Genomic DNA, 15,850 nt, shown 5'->3' with positions numbered 1-15,850 from the left:
TGCTCCAAATTGAAGAGGAATTATCATACCAACAAAAACTGCATTAGATGAAGCAACTCCCACTTGAAGGAAACGGGGCATTAGAGTTTTAAATTCACAAATCGAAACCAAATGGATGTCGTCGAACTAGGTTTCCTCTGCTACCAACAAAAGCTGTATTTTCTTTAAATCTTCAATTTTTACAGCATTTACATTTCCATTACAAGCCACCAAAATTACAAACAGTATCTTTACACCCCTATAATTCGCTTATGTACAATTGAAAGCCGTAAAAGGAAATTTGAATCAGTCAGTCATTAGGGAAACCACAATCAACATTTTGCAGCATAACCATCATCCTCTATTGAGACAATTGGGTATTCCCCCCATAATAATCCCGGGTTATTATTTCTCTGACTTTACCTTCTAAAATGCTGCAGCAATTAGCTTCCCCACCGAGTGAGATGGCCAGTTGTGGTTAAGGTTATCACAAAGATCTACATCAAGCAGTAACCAGCCGCACATGTAATTAAAAGCCATTGCATGGCTGGATGGAAACCTGAAATCATTCAAGTCGTCTTAGTAAATTTCTTCACTCTCCTTGAAAAATTCTTGACCATTTGCCTATCGGAGAACGTTAAAGGAAGTTCTTCATCAGCAGCATCTCTTTGTTCTGTCCACGCAGTGGCACCAGTCTCTTCTTCTTTTGAGTTGCAACCACTTGACTCATCGGGTGAATTGGGATCCTCAGGTATATCAATATACAAGTGTTTTAAAATGAAGAGCGCAGTATCATTATCCCTCCAATAATTTCTGCACACCAAAATTCACCAATTAAAGGGAAATACATAATACACACACAAACTATCACATGCGGCTCGTTCCTTTGAAAGCCACAAGTGGACTACACATGCCCAAAGGAGTGGTTCGGGCAAATCTACAGACCCCCTCGTTATATAAATCACTTTGTGAAATTAGACAGCCGATAAAACCACATAGGTTTGTCAACGTTCAATTATGATCGGTATAAAGGTAAAACATATGGATGGCAAGCCTATAACCAAATAAGAGTGTCATTGTGTGCATTGAAAAACCTACAACCCAGAAACAAGAACAATCTGGCACATCGAAAAGATCCGAAGAATCAAAATCAAGTGGTGAAAAACAAGTCTCATTTTGAGGGTTAAGTGTTTTATTTCAGTAGTTAAAAGCATCGAAGACTGATGTAACCTTGCATGCCCTTGTCCTAATTAAATCATCACAACAGCAGTCAAAGGCCACGAAAAACAGACGACTGCCTTTGGGATGATACAGCATCTTATCAAACAATCAGCACATTTACCATGTACAACAATCAGCATCTTAAATCTCTACGACGGAGATCCAAACATTAGGATTTATTTTTTTCTGAATGGACACATCCAAACATCTTACACAACATTTCCGACAAAAACTACTAGCCAACGTGTTTCTTCTTCTTTTTTTTGTTGTACTTCCTCAGTTGTATATATATGCCCAAAAAGGCTTAACATCAAATGCTTCCACAAGGGTCTTATGTGCAATCTTGTGAGAAAGACACTGAATATTATTCCTAAAAAAGATGACATAAATGACAAACTGTGTCAATATGAACAGTAAAATCTACACTTTGCCTTCTAACAAGGAAAGAGTCCTATTCCCATAGCATGTGCCATGAATTCACTTTAAAATGGAAAGTAAGAACTTACGTATGTGATCCAAGGGCTTGTAAATATGGATGTTCAAATGTTTTATCCTGCATGATCAACACGATAACTCAATTAGAGATATGTCAGTAAGCATGAGCTGACAGTTTGACACTGATGAGAAATGGATGCAGAGTGCTTCTTGGAATGAGATCTGTAAACCACAGGACAACAATAGCTTAACGAGAGGGAACAGTCTCCAATTTCAAGAGGAAGCAAAGTCATGCATGCAGAGTAATGAAGGGCAACATCAAACAGCAAAGAAACACGTTTGCGAACACACAGATGCATACTCACACTACACATGAACATGATTATCTGTATCCTTGTGCACGTATACACTTAAAGAACAATGTGCAAGTTCATGGAGTAACAGTGCACCCTTCCATGCTGACATCAAACTGTAAATCTTACGCACTTGCAGCATGTGATCTATCCGTCCTGCACTTCCGGTCAACCTCTCCATCATCATTTCACCATATGACCTTTCTACATTTTCTTCAGCATCCTCTGCTTCTTCTGTCATACATTGAAAATGTTGAAATAAATTCAAGATGAAAAACTAAATTCCAAGTAGATTTCTTTTTTTTAATTTTATTTTTGGAATAGGGTTCTCACAATCTGTTCTTTTAAAATAGAAGGCCGTTTACTTTAGTACGATTGGGATGGTAATTATATGATAAGCAGTGCTGATTAGAAAACAACGAAGTTTATGCTACCTTCTGGGATATCTGCATTTCTTGATTGGCAGACTGTCAACACTTTTACCTGTTCAGGCAACACAAACTTTATTAGCTTTCTAGTGTGTCCAGACTACATCACTGTACACCTATTAATAAACTTAGCTCGCTGTGACCCAGAGATCGATGAATGGTCCAACTTAAAAACTCAAGTTGGCTCAGGAAAGCACTCAAGTTGGCTCAATAGATACCCATGACATGAATCATTGCTAACTTGGCACCTATAACTCACACTAGGAACCAACCCAACCACAAACGACCTTGATTCAGTTAAGATAATGATGCACAGTTTAGTTTGATGCGGAAAGTACAGGAGTTATCTGTATAAAAGTGAAGTTGAGGATAAAGTTGGAGAAGGGCCATCTAAGACCATCTAAGATGGTATAGTAATACAGGTTGAGAATAATTTTGGTTGAGATATATAGGGAAACTAGGTATGACCAATCACCAAAAAGTCGAAATTCTTTTAAGTCTGCTCAGAAACATTCGTGAGGCATCAAGACAGAAATTTGGATCCAAAGCACAAGCACTCCAATAGAACACCACCAAACATGAAACTCATCAGAAGTACACTAGCTGCATCTCTATAAAATAAAAATAACTCCTTATTAGTGCTCTCCATGCATTTCGAACTAACTATAGAGTATTTAACAAAACAGTCAACGCAGTCACATTGAAACTTGGAAAGAGTTGTTTACAGAGCCCACCCTTGCAGACTTGAGATGATTCATTATTGCCTGAGAACGAGCAGCCAAATCTTCAGTAAATTCCTATTTCACATAACATGAGAATATCAGAGAGGGAAGTAACACAGTGCCACAGAGAGAGAGAGAGACTTCATTGCACACTGATGTATATGGTTAAGGGGCCTCACCTGAAACCCAATATGTAACCTCTTCCCACCTCTATGGTAAGGGATAATAACAGGGCGTTTGGTGATATACTCTTTACATACAAGTGGTTCTATTCTGTGGAGAAACCAACAAACCTTCCATAATGGGTTCCAGATTTGACATAGATCAACAAAGCAAGAAAGAGAAATAACTGAAAAGTCCATGTGAGTTTGTTCAGACATATCCCAAGAGATCAAATATCCATGTGAGTTTGTTCTGACCAAATAGTAGGGTGCACCTGTGAATGAGAGACAAAAACAAAACAAAACTCTCGGCGAACTGGAGATTTCATTCTACCATACAATTTGCGAAAGACATAAATAACTGAAAAGTCCATCACCAGCCAGTGCAACATTTATCAAGGAAATGTGCTGTCCATAGCTAGAATAACTGCAGAGAGATAGATGGGAAATGTCAAACCTGTAAGCAACAGGATCAAACGGATGAAAAATGTTGAACATTTGACGACAAGCTGGCATCTCTTCACTGATGGTTTCCTCTTCCCAATATGCTTGCCCTTTGCCTGGAATAGAGAGCGAAAAACATCCAATGAAACTGCATTTGAGAGGTTAAATATGAAACTGAATATTGCTACGTAACAGAAAACTAGGAATCCAACAAAAAATCAAAATATCAGGGGTATTGCATAAATGCCAAACAGTAAAAAAATAATTCGTGGAAAACAAAAACCATTAAAACGTATTTCGGCAAAAACCCAAAAATGCATACATTTGGGAAGGATTATTGAACATGTATCTGAAGAACTCTTGCTTCAAAAAACTTGTGTACAATGAAAATATGAAATATTAGTCGCAATGTAAAAAATTGTTTAAAGTAGTAATGTAACTATATGAACTGCTACCTGCATACAGTTAGTAGTAAATCAGTAAAATAATGTCAACGTTATTATGGATTTTGACATTTATCAAATAGTTTGTCACACAATTATAGACGTTGGTCAAATTTCAATCATTTGAGAAGTTTAGAAGACATTTTCTGGAAGTTAACACACAGCTATAAAATTTTCTAATTCCAAAACGGAAATGGAAAGAATTAAATAAAAGGAAAAAGGGTCTCATCCGTTAGTACCCTGACTACATACATATTATAATAAAAAATTGAGAAACACAAAAAGACTTCTTCGAGTTCAGAATCCCATTGTTCATTAAAATTTCAAGCACCGATATATAATACTATTAAGGATATTTAAAATTAAATGTTACCAATTCCAATACGAATATTACGGAGGGCGAGGAAGACACCAAGGGGCGATCCGACAGCGTAGAATGTGTCAACCTGTTACATAAAATCTGTCATATCAGTAACAAGGTCCACCATAGTATTCACACAACTCGCATCAATGAAAATTATTCATCTCTTTTTAAAAAGGTACAACAAAAGAAAAATGAACTTTCATCCCTTTTCTCGTTGGTACCTTGAATTCAAGTTTTTTGTACTTAATATAAGGTTTATAACTCTTTGGTTCATCATGCCCAGGAGGTGGCATCACAGAAATGGGTTGTGTCGCCTCGGTTGTGAGCACTCCATCATTCTCTGGTTAAATGGTACATAATATGAAGACATGGCAACACATAAGAACTCCTTCAATTGAAATCAATCAATATATACTGTGAAGTTCAGTAATCACGAGATACCAACACATAAGAGTTCGTTCAATAGGCAGGAATCAAGATATAATGTGAAGTTCAGCAATCACCTTTAAGCAATACATCACTTCTACAACATTTTGGTTCCAGTTCTGCTATTCTTGCTTTGAGGAAGTCAACCTGAAACAGCACATATGTCTTTTCATACGAGAATAGGATCAAAATTCTTTTGCACTACTTTTAGTTAAGAAACAGTTTAACTTCTTCCAATTTCTTATTCTCAGAGAGAAAACGAGTCACATGCCACATGATGAGGCCTATGGGATTTCAGGACACACATCAAAATGCCTAAAGAATGGTTGCAAGTCCACACCTCTTCCTCCAGCAATTTGATTGTTTCTTCCTTGTCACAGGTGTCTTTGCATTCTTCCTCAGAAGCTTCATTCAAACCAATTACTGGGTCATTATTGTGTGTCGTTGTCGCTTCATCTAAGGATTTTAAGCCATCCTCGTCCTGTAAAACCGTATCAATCAATTCATAAACTAGTCAATCTACACTTTTCTTGTCGGCTCAGTCTCCGCAACTACATGTGATGAGACAAAAGAAGACTCACAATTGAGGAAAATAATTCAGCATGTCTTTCTCCGCATACCAATAGAGTTGATGGTGGAGACACAGACTCTCTGTCAACAGGATCCACAATGTCCTCGGTTGCTTTTGGTATATGGGACCTCTTATCAACCATATCAGTCAAAGAGTCACAGGTAGGAGACTGGTTATTCATATCATGGGAAGGTTCTTCATTCCTCACATGTTCCTTGTACATCCAATCCATTGGAAATGGGGAGGACAAATTCTCCTGATGGCAGAGGATGTCATAGGAGAGGACACTACCCAGAGAATGACCATATAGGGAGACCTATACAAGTTTAATAATAATTTCAAGATTATTCAAGCGAACCGAAACTCACTAGTGATTGCTTGATGAGATATTGAAAGCATCTTCAACCAGCTACATACCTTTCCATCATAGCCAGGATTTCGTCTGAGAAATTTCAAATATAATCTATTCAATTGGTTTGATACCTGTAGGAGAAGGATTTCATGAACCCAAAATTCAAGCATAACTCTAGTTTCATTATAAACAGAGTGGAACCAAGAGAAAAAATCATTTACTAAACATGGGCCTTAAACTAACTTAACATTGGCATGGCAAAGCTACTGACTTGAGTTAGATGAAAACAGTGCTTTGTGTCTAACTCATTTTCAACAGAAGGGAGTGCGGTTGGGGCATAATGACACCAATAATCTATTCCAGTAAAGGGGTACTTGACCCCTATGATAGTTTCAAAGCCTGACTAGCTCTACTGAGAATTAAGTGTCTATGATCTTCGCTTTCAAGGAATACAAGGGATGACCAGCGTTGGCTCAGTTACATCAGGAAACAGAATCTACAGAAAGATACATGAAGATGATCAAATACATCCAAGGTGCACCCAGAAGACATGCTCACAAAAGCACAGCCTAGCCAATCTACACATCAGAAGGTGAATGCCTGCCATGCCTGGAGCAAGGTAACAGTAGCAGACTTCTGGTGACTCTTATAGGCCTGCTGAAGGCAGCAGTGATTTGATGAATTACAAAGTAAATTAGTTTGGTGTACTTGCAATCGAGAGTTCAGCCAGCCTAAGTGGTCAAACATTAGTAAGTATTTCGATAGATTGAAAAACATGTTAAGAAACCTAAGAAAATACCAACATCGAAAGAGTTGTATGAGGACTGGTAGACAGTGGCATGTATGGCATCTATCTGATTAAGATGCCAATTCCACATGGAAACCCAAAGGAGAACTTAGATGACTGAAAAATCCTCTTCAACATAAAACCGAAAAAGAATAACAAAAACAAATATGGAGATAGAGCATGCAATACCGAGTTGATTATATCCTGACAGTAGATGGGACTCATATAGTACAAAACATCATGAACTGTCGCACTCAGCGTCATGCGTAATCCACGTACCCCATCTAAAGTACATTTTTCAACTGCAGCTTCACCACTAAGCGTCAAACCCTTTCTCCACTGAAATACATATAACAAGGGAATGAAAGTATGCCCAGCATTAAAAGGGTAAACATAAATACTATTAAAATGTTGAAGAATTCTGAAGCAGGTAAGGAATCCAATAAAAACTATTGAATTAGATAATAACACATACAAATACATATAGAAAACACCTAAAAGCTTTGGCAAGTTCTGAAATACACCCGACGTAATCATTCTAAAGTGGACCTTTTTTACTTCTATGATGTACTTTCATGTTTTGCTACAACATCATATCACTGCTTTGGTCACTTATTTTGGACCGTTTTAGAATGGATGTACTGTGTTTTGATATTTGTGCGTTGTGGATGCAAGACATGTAAGTTTCATTGTTGCTGGCGTAGCCATGTACTTCTTTTCTTCTTAATTTCTTATGGAGTTCAAAAGGTTAGCTAAAATCAATTAATGTTAGTACGAAAGAGAGAATATTTATTCATCCGAAAACTATATTGAAAACTTGTTGGTTTCATGAATATTATGGTTCTTATGATTTTGGTAATGTATGGATTGTTTACCATATAGGCAAATATGTGGCCCAATGGTAGAGAGTTGCAGAGTTCAACCTCAAGATCACACGTTCAATTTCTGAAAACAGCCTTTCCACATATTATGTGTGTAAGGTCTACCCTGTAAATTGCAAGTAAAATATTTCTTCTTCCAATTCTCTGAAATATGGGAGACTAGTTCCAGTATTTAAGGACCATATCAAGTTGAGGAAATAAATACAAGAAAACATATATACATCTCTGATTTAGCATATTCAGTTAGGTTGTGCAAATGATCCATGATATGGTACGAAAGACAACAACATTATACCCATATTGAATAAATGAATGAAAATTCTGAAAAAAAGGAAATAAATGTGATGGTTACAATATATTCCTTCTCCAATATTAATGCTTTCCACATATACCCCACTTAAAGTTGGCTTCAACTAAAAACAGATTAATTTTGGGAAGAGCACATTAATTCTAGCGCATGCCTGATCTGAAGGACAGGACAAAAGGTTTTCACCCTCCTGACAGGAAAAAAAAATAGAAAAGAGGGATACCTGGCATGGAATAAAAAGGACTCTTTGTCTACTGCGTTGGTGTAAGGTAAGGTGTTGTTCAGCAAGACTAGCAGTGATATGCCGGAAATTGCCAACATCATCAACCAAATTAGATTTCTCCAGTCTTTGGCCAATTCCATGAACCATAAATACCAGGTGTCGAACATGAACCTAGACCAACAGAACCAAATTTAACCACAAAGAAATTCATATTCAAATGAGGTAATAGCTCAGTGCAGTGAATATCAACATAGGCAACTGGATCGCGAATCTGGTTCCTTAAAAGAAAATTGACAGAGCCACAGAGAAAAATGACTACAGGAAAGAGACAGAAAGAAAGGAATGAAGGTTTTATGCATGCATCGTTTTAAGAACAGCATACATCTTGAATTGAATTACATTTATTACAACATAGATTTTGGGGGTAAATTATCCAAAAATACACCAACATCTAAAACTAGTCATATTCCCAAAATTAGTAATCCAAAACCTAAATTAGTTGTAATGTTAATATACAATAGTAACTGGTTTCGAACATGACCATAAGACTAATCAACTCAGTACCTAAGCTAGTTTTCCCTTTTTTGGTCAAGATGGTGACATTGTATTGAAGTGGTAATAAAATGTATGGATTCAATAGGAGTTGACATGGTATGATCCTAGATAGAAATGAATTGCGTAAACAAGACCACACTTCGACCAATCCATCAACAAGAAAGAGAATTGACAACCAACAATTTGTGGTTTCACCCAAGATGCTCAAAATTAGGATTTCATGCAACATTGCAACATCAGATTAAGTAAAATCCTGCTCTACATATTAGCTAGAATATGATCCATGAGCTATGAAATTGTGAAGACCAGACTAGTGCGGGATTCTCAGCCTTCACCATACGCCGACCATGAAAATATGGCTAGTTGGTCAGCCACCCTGGAACCATCAAAGATTTGGGACCCAGCATGAAGACCACCAAAGCTTCTCCAAAAATTGCGACTCATACAGCCCACTTTAGTGTCCATAGTTTAAAAGTTGTCGCGAAAATCTCAACAAAGATAGTAATCAAATATAAAATTATATAAAAGATAAAAAAGAATACTCAATCTCTTTGGAATAAAAGCCCGATGGTGATGGTGATGATCCTCAATGAAATTTGAAGGAAATAAGAATTGTAAAATATTTGCTAGTTGGAATCTGCAAGCTTAAGCAGAAAAGCAGCAATGCACCAATGCATACCTGTGAACAGTAATCATCCATTTCCTCCTCCTTTTGCTGGCGTAGCTCATCCTAAGAAATTAAAAAATTATAATGCAAGAGTAAATAAGTGTGGTATATGTTTAGTTAGCGATCAAATCTTTTCTCTATTATCGTATATGTTTTCTTTTTTTCCCCTTTAATTTGTACGTCTTTATCTTATGTGTTTTCTTTAATCTTTAGTTAAAAGCTAAAACAAATGGGCCACATTCAATTTACTAATATCTTGCAAAGCCCATAAGAAGTTTTATTAAGTATGGCCCAGAAAAACAAATAGATATTGCAGACTCAGAGAAGTGCGTGCTTTACGGCCTTGAGACCCTTGCGCCTCAGGTCAGGTGTGCACCTAGACAGCACGTAGTTGAAGAGCAGCACCTGAGGGCAGCTCAAGGCGCTACCCATGCACTGCGCTGAGCCTCGGCGCCTCTGACAATATTGATATACCACTCCGAATTTCTTGGGATTCCATAAGCTAATCTCTATATTCAAAACATCATCCATGGACATAACGGAGGGCAATAGTTTGGATATTCATGGCTATCCTGTCTCATATATCTCAAACGTTCATATAGATTACAAATAGGGTTAAACATATATATGTTTATATATCTTTTGGGAAGTACTCTTATAGCATTTGGGTTGAACATGAGTACTAAAATGGACATATAGCTTATGCTATAAGCATTAGAAAGGAGGGGGAAAAAATAGAACCTGAGATGGTTTCGATGAGTGAGATGTCGAGAAACCACGCCTTAATTTAATTCCATTTCCACCCAAACTGATGACACCAGAAAAACCGGAAGCATCAACATTAAGCCATGCCTCCCAGGTATTATCTTCTCCTGTAAAAAGTGCATGAAGTCCCTACAAGAGGAACCCCAAGATAAACCAACAAATAACATATTTCAAGGCAGCAACCAGAAAAATCAAGACAATGCACTTTGCCTTGCCACAATGATACATACTGGCGTAGACGCTTGCAAATCGACTCGAGCTGCAAAAAGTCCCGATGGTTGAAATGTTCTTCGGTGCCAAACCTAGAGAGAAGTTTCCCTCAAGTCATTTTTCTCAACACTTTGTTACTAGTGAACAGAAAATGCTCAATAATGATGCAAACTTTGAAGAAGGAAAGCAACTCTATGATTTAAATTGCACAAGTAACTTCTTCACAACCAAGAAAGATAGAAGCACCAATCATTCTCAGAGTGCTCGATTCTATTATACGGACCATGAGTTATTATTCATTTTGACTGCTTAAATATCTTTCCTTCCTTCTATCTAACTCAAGTAAAATCAATGGGAATGACATGAAGGTATGACCCAAGTACACTTGAGGTATATCAGAAAAAGCCTTCAACAACCAACGAGAGGAAAAAGGGAGGGGAAATTGCAAGGGTGCAGTACTACGACATTGTTCAATTGTCATTTTCAAGAGAGATTTGTATATGGTTTTTATTGCTCTTAAATCTTATGACGCAAAGGGAAATACCATATAGAGTGGCTGAGACTGATAAAAAGTAGGCCTACAAATTTTTGCTTAGCATATGGTTTGTGCTTGTTAAATGATGTATTCGACTGCCAAGTGTGAAGTGCCAACAATCAAGCCAAATAGATTACAAACAAGATGAGGAAAACATCCAAAAGATACTTTACTGAAGCAAACCTGACTACGATATGCCATCTCTAATTGCTCAGCAATATCTTCTCGAAGAGGAAGCCAATCAAGACCCCCTTTACGAGCAAACCAATGGCCTCTTAAAACACGCCGATTTTCTCCGTTCCAATAAACAGGGAAACAATGTCTCTTCACTAGATCTACCTGCAGAATGATATTGGTTGATACTGGAACATATTTCTGAGTAATAGAAAAGGAAAAACAAATAACTGCAACTATATGCATTCCTAGTACTATAGAATTCAAAGATCACAGAGATAGCTAAAAAATAAAGAATTATGCTTACAACATAATGTACAATAGCCACACAACTGTAAACTGAAACGGAAGACAAGCTCAAGGGTGGGCATAAAAAACCCCCAAAGGAGAGATAGTTTTAAAAGACGTGAATTAAGTAGGATTTAAAAAAAAAACACCCCAAGGCAACACAATATTTATTAGAAGCAACTCTACAAATAGCCCAAGGTTTGCCCGTAGGTAGATGTAAAGATCAAAATACTGTTATAGTCCACAGATGTACCCGAACTTTCCCTCATATCTAAGCAAGGCGAAAGAATGTTGATATTTTTGAGCTATGTTGATAATGACGTCAGCATTTTATAGTCTCTGGTCTAAGGTTTTACTAACAGAAGATGCAGTACGAGGTACCACAGAATAAGTGGGTGCATGTACATTACATGGTCGTTTTAGTGCATACATGTATGTGTGTAGACCAAGCAAAAGTAAATAGTATAGGACCCATACCTCATGGAGCCCTCCCTATGCAGGGACACCAACTCTTTCCTCTTACATGGACGTTAAAGTGCATACATGTATGTGTAGAACAAGCAAAAGTAAAAATTATAGGACTCATACCTCATAGAGCCCTCCCTTTACAGGGACACCAACTCTTTCATCTTCCACTTCATATACTTGAGTTGATTGATGACCACCAGCACAAATCTCATTCATATGTGCATCTTTCTTCTTGCTGGTATTAGGTTTGCCCATTGGACCATCACTACATTCTGCGTACTCTTTCCACCAACTAGTGAGCAACTCCTCCTCCCTCTTAAAATGCATAATCAACAAATAAGTGATCATGTTAGAGAAATCTTTTTAATCCCTACTGACTTCACAGGTCAGGGTTATAAAGGTCTATACAAGATCCTAAAAATGTCATGGCATGCTCAATTATTCTTAACTATATGTATTCCATGCCCCTTATCTAGATGTAGATAATGAATATGGTACACAGCTGTCATAGGTCACACATCACTTTTGGCTTGGTGGATTTCTCATAGTTGGTGTTGCGGTACATGCAGCCATTTTTATAAAATGATTCTATGATCCAACTACATGTGAACATGTAGCCCAACAACAGAGTTGCAAACTTGCAAGAGTGCAACTAATAGGTCACATGTTCAATTCCTAGAAACAACGACTCCACATATTATGTGGGGGTAAAGTATGCACATCTTGCATGTCCCCAACCCCACCCATTGCAGGAGCCTTGTGCACATTTTACTGTACTATGATCCAACTACTCAATACAAACAATTTATTAGATTGTGTCCTCAGAAAAATCATGATGTCATATTTATTATTCTCCATCACCAAGATTCTCATTTACAGTCAACAACCTCAAAGGTTCTTGAGTTGCAGAAGTCTTTTCAGCTGGATCAACAGAGAATGCCAAAAGAAAAGGAAAAGATCCTTTGCAATCAAGTAATTTAATAGACATTATACCCTGATAAATATTTTATACATAAATTAGCTTATATTCAAAGTTATTGACTTGTACAACGCATAAATAACACAGAAACTCACATAAGTAATACGACTAAAAGCATGAAAAATGGCCCGTAATCCGAGGTCATGGGGAGAAAAAATTAAACATAGCCAACCATGGGATCTAATAGATGACCTGCAAGAAAGAAGCTTCTATTGCAAGAGAATCCCTCATACCAAAGTGGAAGTAGTCACCCTTCCCCACTATCTCAGTGCGAGGGACTGATGCAGCTAGCTCTGTAAAGAAAAAAAAGAAGAAAACATCACAAACTTTCATTCATATCCTTTATCTATATATATATATATATCTGAAGCTCGTGAATTAGAGATTAGATATACAGAATAAAAATTAAATGTTAAGACTCCCGTCAATTCTTGAATTCGCTACATTGATTCTCAACAAACTTTAACATGAACCTTTTCTAAATCAATATAACTAACTTTCATCTATATAGCATTCCCTAGCTCTCGTTAATTAAAATATGGCTTGGATCATCATAACGTAAAACCAAAGTTATTTACCAAAATCTACAATTCTAATCTTAGTCTGTGTTTAGCTCTTTCAAAGTTTATAACTTGTGGCTCATAAGCATGATACCATGACAGTCATTGGAACTCTAAATATCACAATTAATAAAATGGTACAGATTGATGGTACTTCTCCCTCACACATTTTATCATGACTGAGATTGGTAAAACACCCATGCTTTTCCAAAGGACATCTCTACTTTAAGTTCAGAATTTTTGTAAAAAAAAAAACATGAAACTTCTGTTGTCCAACCCAAAAGAAAATGCATTTAAAAAAAGTGCCTGAATAATTTTTTTCAACGTATATACATCGCAGGTAAGGGATTGGACATTGGCTCCAAGCAGCATTTCATAGAATTCTTCGTCCCATTCCGCTCCAGTAGACATGTTCTTCCCTCGGTACCATTAATTACAGTCCTTCCTGTTCTATACTTTAGACTACCGTAAGTAAATTCCCGAGAAGGATTTCGAAATTAGCTTCAGGCAGCAAACATTTCATAGAATTTCATGCTTTTCCAAAGGACATCTCTACTTTAAGTTCAGAAATTTTGTAAAAAAAACATGAAAATTCTGTTGTCCAACCCAAAAGAAAATGAATTATTTAATTAAAAGTGCCTGAAGAATTTTTTTCGCCAGTATATGCATTGCAGGGAAGGGATTGGACATTGGCTCCAAGCAGCATTTCGTAGAATTCTTTGTCCCATTCCGCTCTTCAGTCAACATGTTCTTCCCTCGGTACCATTAATTACAGATTACAGTCCTTCCTGTTCTATACTTAAGACAACCGTAAGTAAATTCCCAGGAAGGATTTAGAAATTGGCTCCAGGCAGCAAACATTTCATAGAATTTCTTTAGTGTCATTACCTAAAACCCTTTATTTTCTGTACTTTAGACTAGTATATCTACTCAACTACACTGGGGTTTCCTAACTTTCCACAGCAACCAAGTAAAGCATTTTGGAACCAAAGATATACTGAAACTTCAAGCAAAAAGGAAGACTAACAATTCCAAATTGACTAAAAACTAACCATTTTCAGTTAAAGGCACCTTGCAAAAATACCACCGCACATCACCCCCATCTGACGGACTCCTAGTCTGAGCATGATACTTCTGCCTACCCTTGCTTTGTTCGATTACATCCTCCAATCTAGCAATGTTCGAAGGAGTGTTCTTCAACAGATCAGGGGTCGTTTCCTCAACTCCTGTAGCCTCCGTACCCGCAGGATTTGCCTCGGAATCCGCCATTCAAACGACTCCGACGAGCAATTTTGTGACGGTGGGAAAATTTATCAAATGGGTGTCCTTCAAAGCGACATAATAACAAAATCACAAGCAGCAGACAAAATTTTGATAAGGAATTCAGCCTCTAATTGACTCTTCTCAAAACCAGTAAATTTCTTGTTTGTAAATAAATATCAAACTTCTTCCATGCAAAAGAAAAAACCCAAAGGCACATGAGAACCTTTTTCAGAAGAGTTGAGATTGAAAGTTAAAAAATGCAATAGAATGAAGTGACAACAAAGAGGATCGGCAATACCTAGTCGAGGAAAGGGGCTTCAAAGACTTCTTCTTCTGTTGACAAAATAAAAGTTAAGGTCTGCTTATATATGAGAATCGAATAATTCAAAGACGAAATGCAAAACCCACAAAAAGGAAGAAACCGCAAACGAATGACAGATAGGTAGGTCTTGAATGGCAGTTCGAACTTGAAAGAACAACATCCCCCATTGAAATTGAAATGGCGGTTGCGTGCTTATTTTATTTTTCCACATTTCATTATTCTTTATCTTTTTTTTTGTTTTCTCTATTTTTTTGTTGTCCAATTCCTTCTATTTTATCTCTCTCCATTTTTGGGAATCTAGAGAATATGCCATTTTTATAAAATTTAGCCAAAAGGATGGTGAAATTTTAATAAAAATGGATAAACGAGGTGGAGGGCTGCATCTGCATATGATGTTTTATGCAACTGGATGACTCTTTTAAGAGCGGAGGAAAAAATTCTATAAGACAACTATATCGAGATTTGTTAAGATACTTGTGAGAAATTTATCATCTAAGTATTTAGAATTTACATAACAATGATATTAAAACTTATAATTTTTCATCATATAATACAACGTTCAATTGTTACATAACAACTATATTTAAACTTATATCACATGCAATCATAGTAAAAGGAATTATACAAAAATTAACGCAAAGATGTTCTTTTGGGCTTAAAAATTTGATACATGACACATTATAGTAGACATTATAATATCTTTACATCTCACTAGTAATTATGTATATATATGTTTAAAAAAAAAAAGTAATTATGGATTTATTTTAAGGTGGATCACATGACACAATTTACTTTCTCCCTTTCCTTTTTTTTTTTTTTATTAATTTAAATTCACATGGAAAGGTAAGTGTGCCATCATGCCACGTAATTATTATTATGAGTTATCTGGTGGTTGGCCTAATATTTAATTATTCGGCTAAAATTAAAGAAATAACCATGGGCCCACAAACTATTGGGCTTCAACAAT

At 36.7% G+C, this 15,850-nt stretch overlaps 1 protein-coding gene across 6 annotated transcripts; it reads right to left on the bottom strand.

Moving 5' to 3' along the window:
• Positions 1-116: 116 nt before the first annotated feature.
• LOC120007540 (phospholipase SGR2-like) lies at positions 117-15,095 on the bottom strand. 6 transcript variants are annotated; one of them, XM_038857837.1, is made up of 23 exons: positions 14,860-15,090; positions 14,351-14,624; positions 12,931-13,031; positions 11,880-12,074; positions 11,013-11,168; positions 10,315-10,386; positions 10,061-10,213; positions 9,332-9,382; positions 8,098-8,268; positions 6,876-7,025; positions 5,965-6,030; positions 5,597-5,863; positions 5,317-5,457; positions 5,054-5,123; positions 4,772-4,890; positions 4,560-4,632; positions 3,757-3,859; positions 3,318-3,411; positions 3,151-3,213; positions 2,423-2,471; positions 2,122-2,222; positions 1,707-1,753; positions 117-792 (listed from the first exon to the last, which is right to left on the bottom strand). In XM_038857837.1, exons 2-23 carry the CDS (start codon positions 14,565-14,567, stop codon positions 549-551), a joined length of 2,703 nt encoding a protein of 900 aa, XP_038713765.1. In that variant the 5' UTR covers positions 14,568-14,624; positions 14,860-15,090; the 3' UTR covers positions 117-548. The 6 variants fall into 6 exon arrangements, with proteins under 6 accessions (XP_038713765.1, XP_038713766.1, XP_038713764.1 ...); XM_038857838.1 differs by having other exon boundaries at positions 5,558-5,863; positions 6,966-7,025; XM_038857836.1 differs by having other exon boundaries at positions 5,558-5,863; positions 14,860-15,088.
• Positions 15,096-15,850: the final 755 nt, after the last annotated feature.

Source organism: Tripterygium wilfordii, chromosome 10 (genome assembly GCF_013401445.1).
Source record: "Tripterygium wilfordii isolate XIE 37 chromosome 10, ASM1340144v1, whole genome shotgun sequence".
NCBI lineage: Eukaryota > Viridiplantae > Streptophyta > Magnoliopsida > Celastrales > Celastraceae > Tripterygium > Tripterygium wilfordii.
This window is presented reverse-complemented; position numbering and strand designations above follow the sequence as displayed.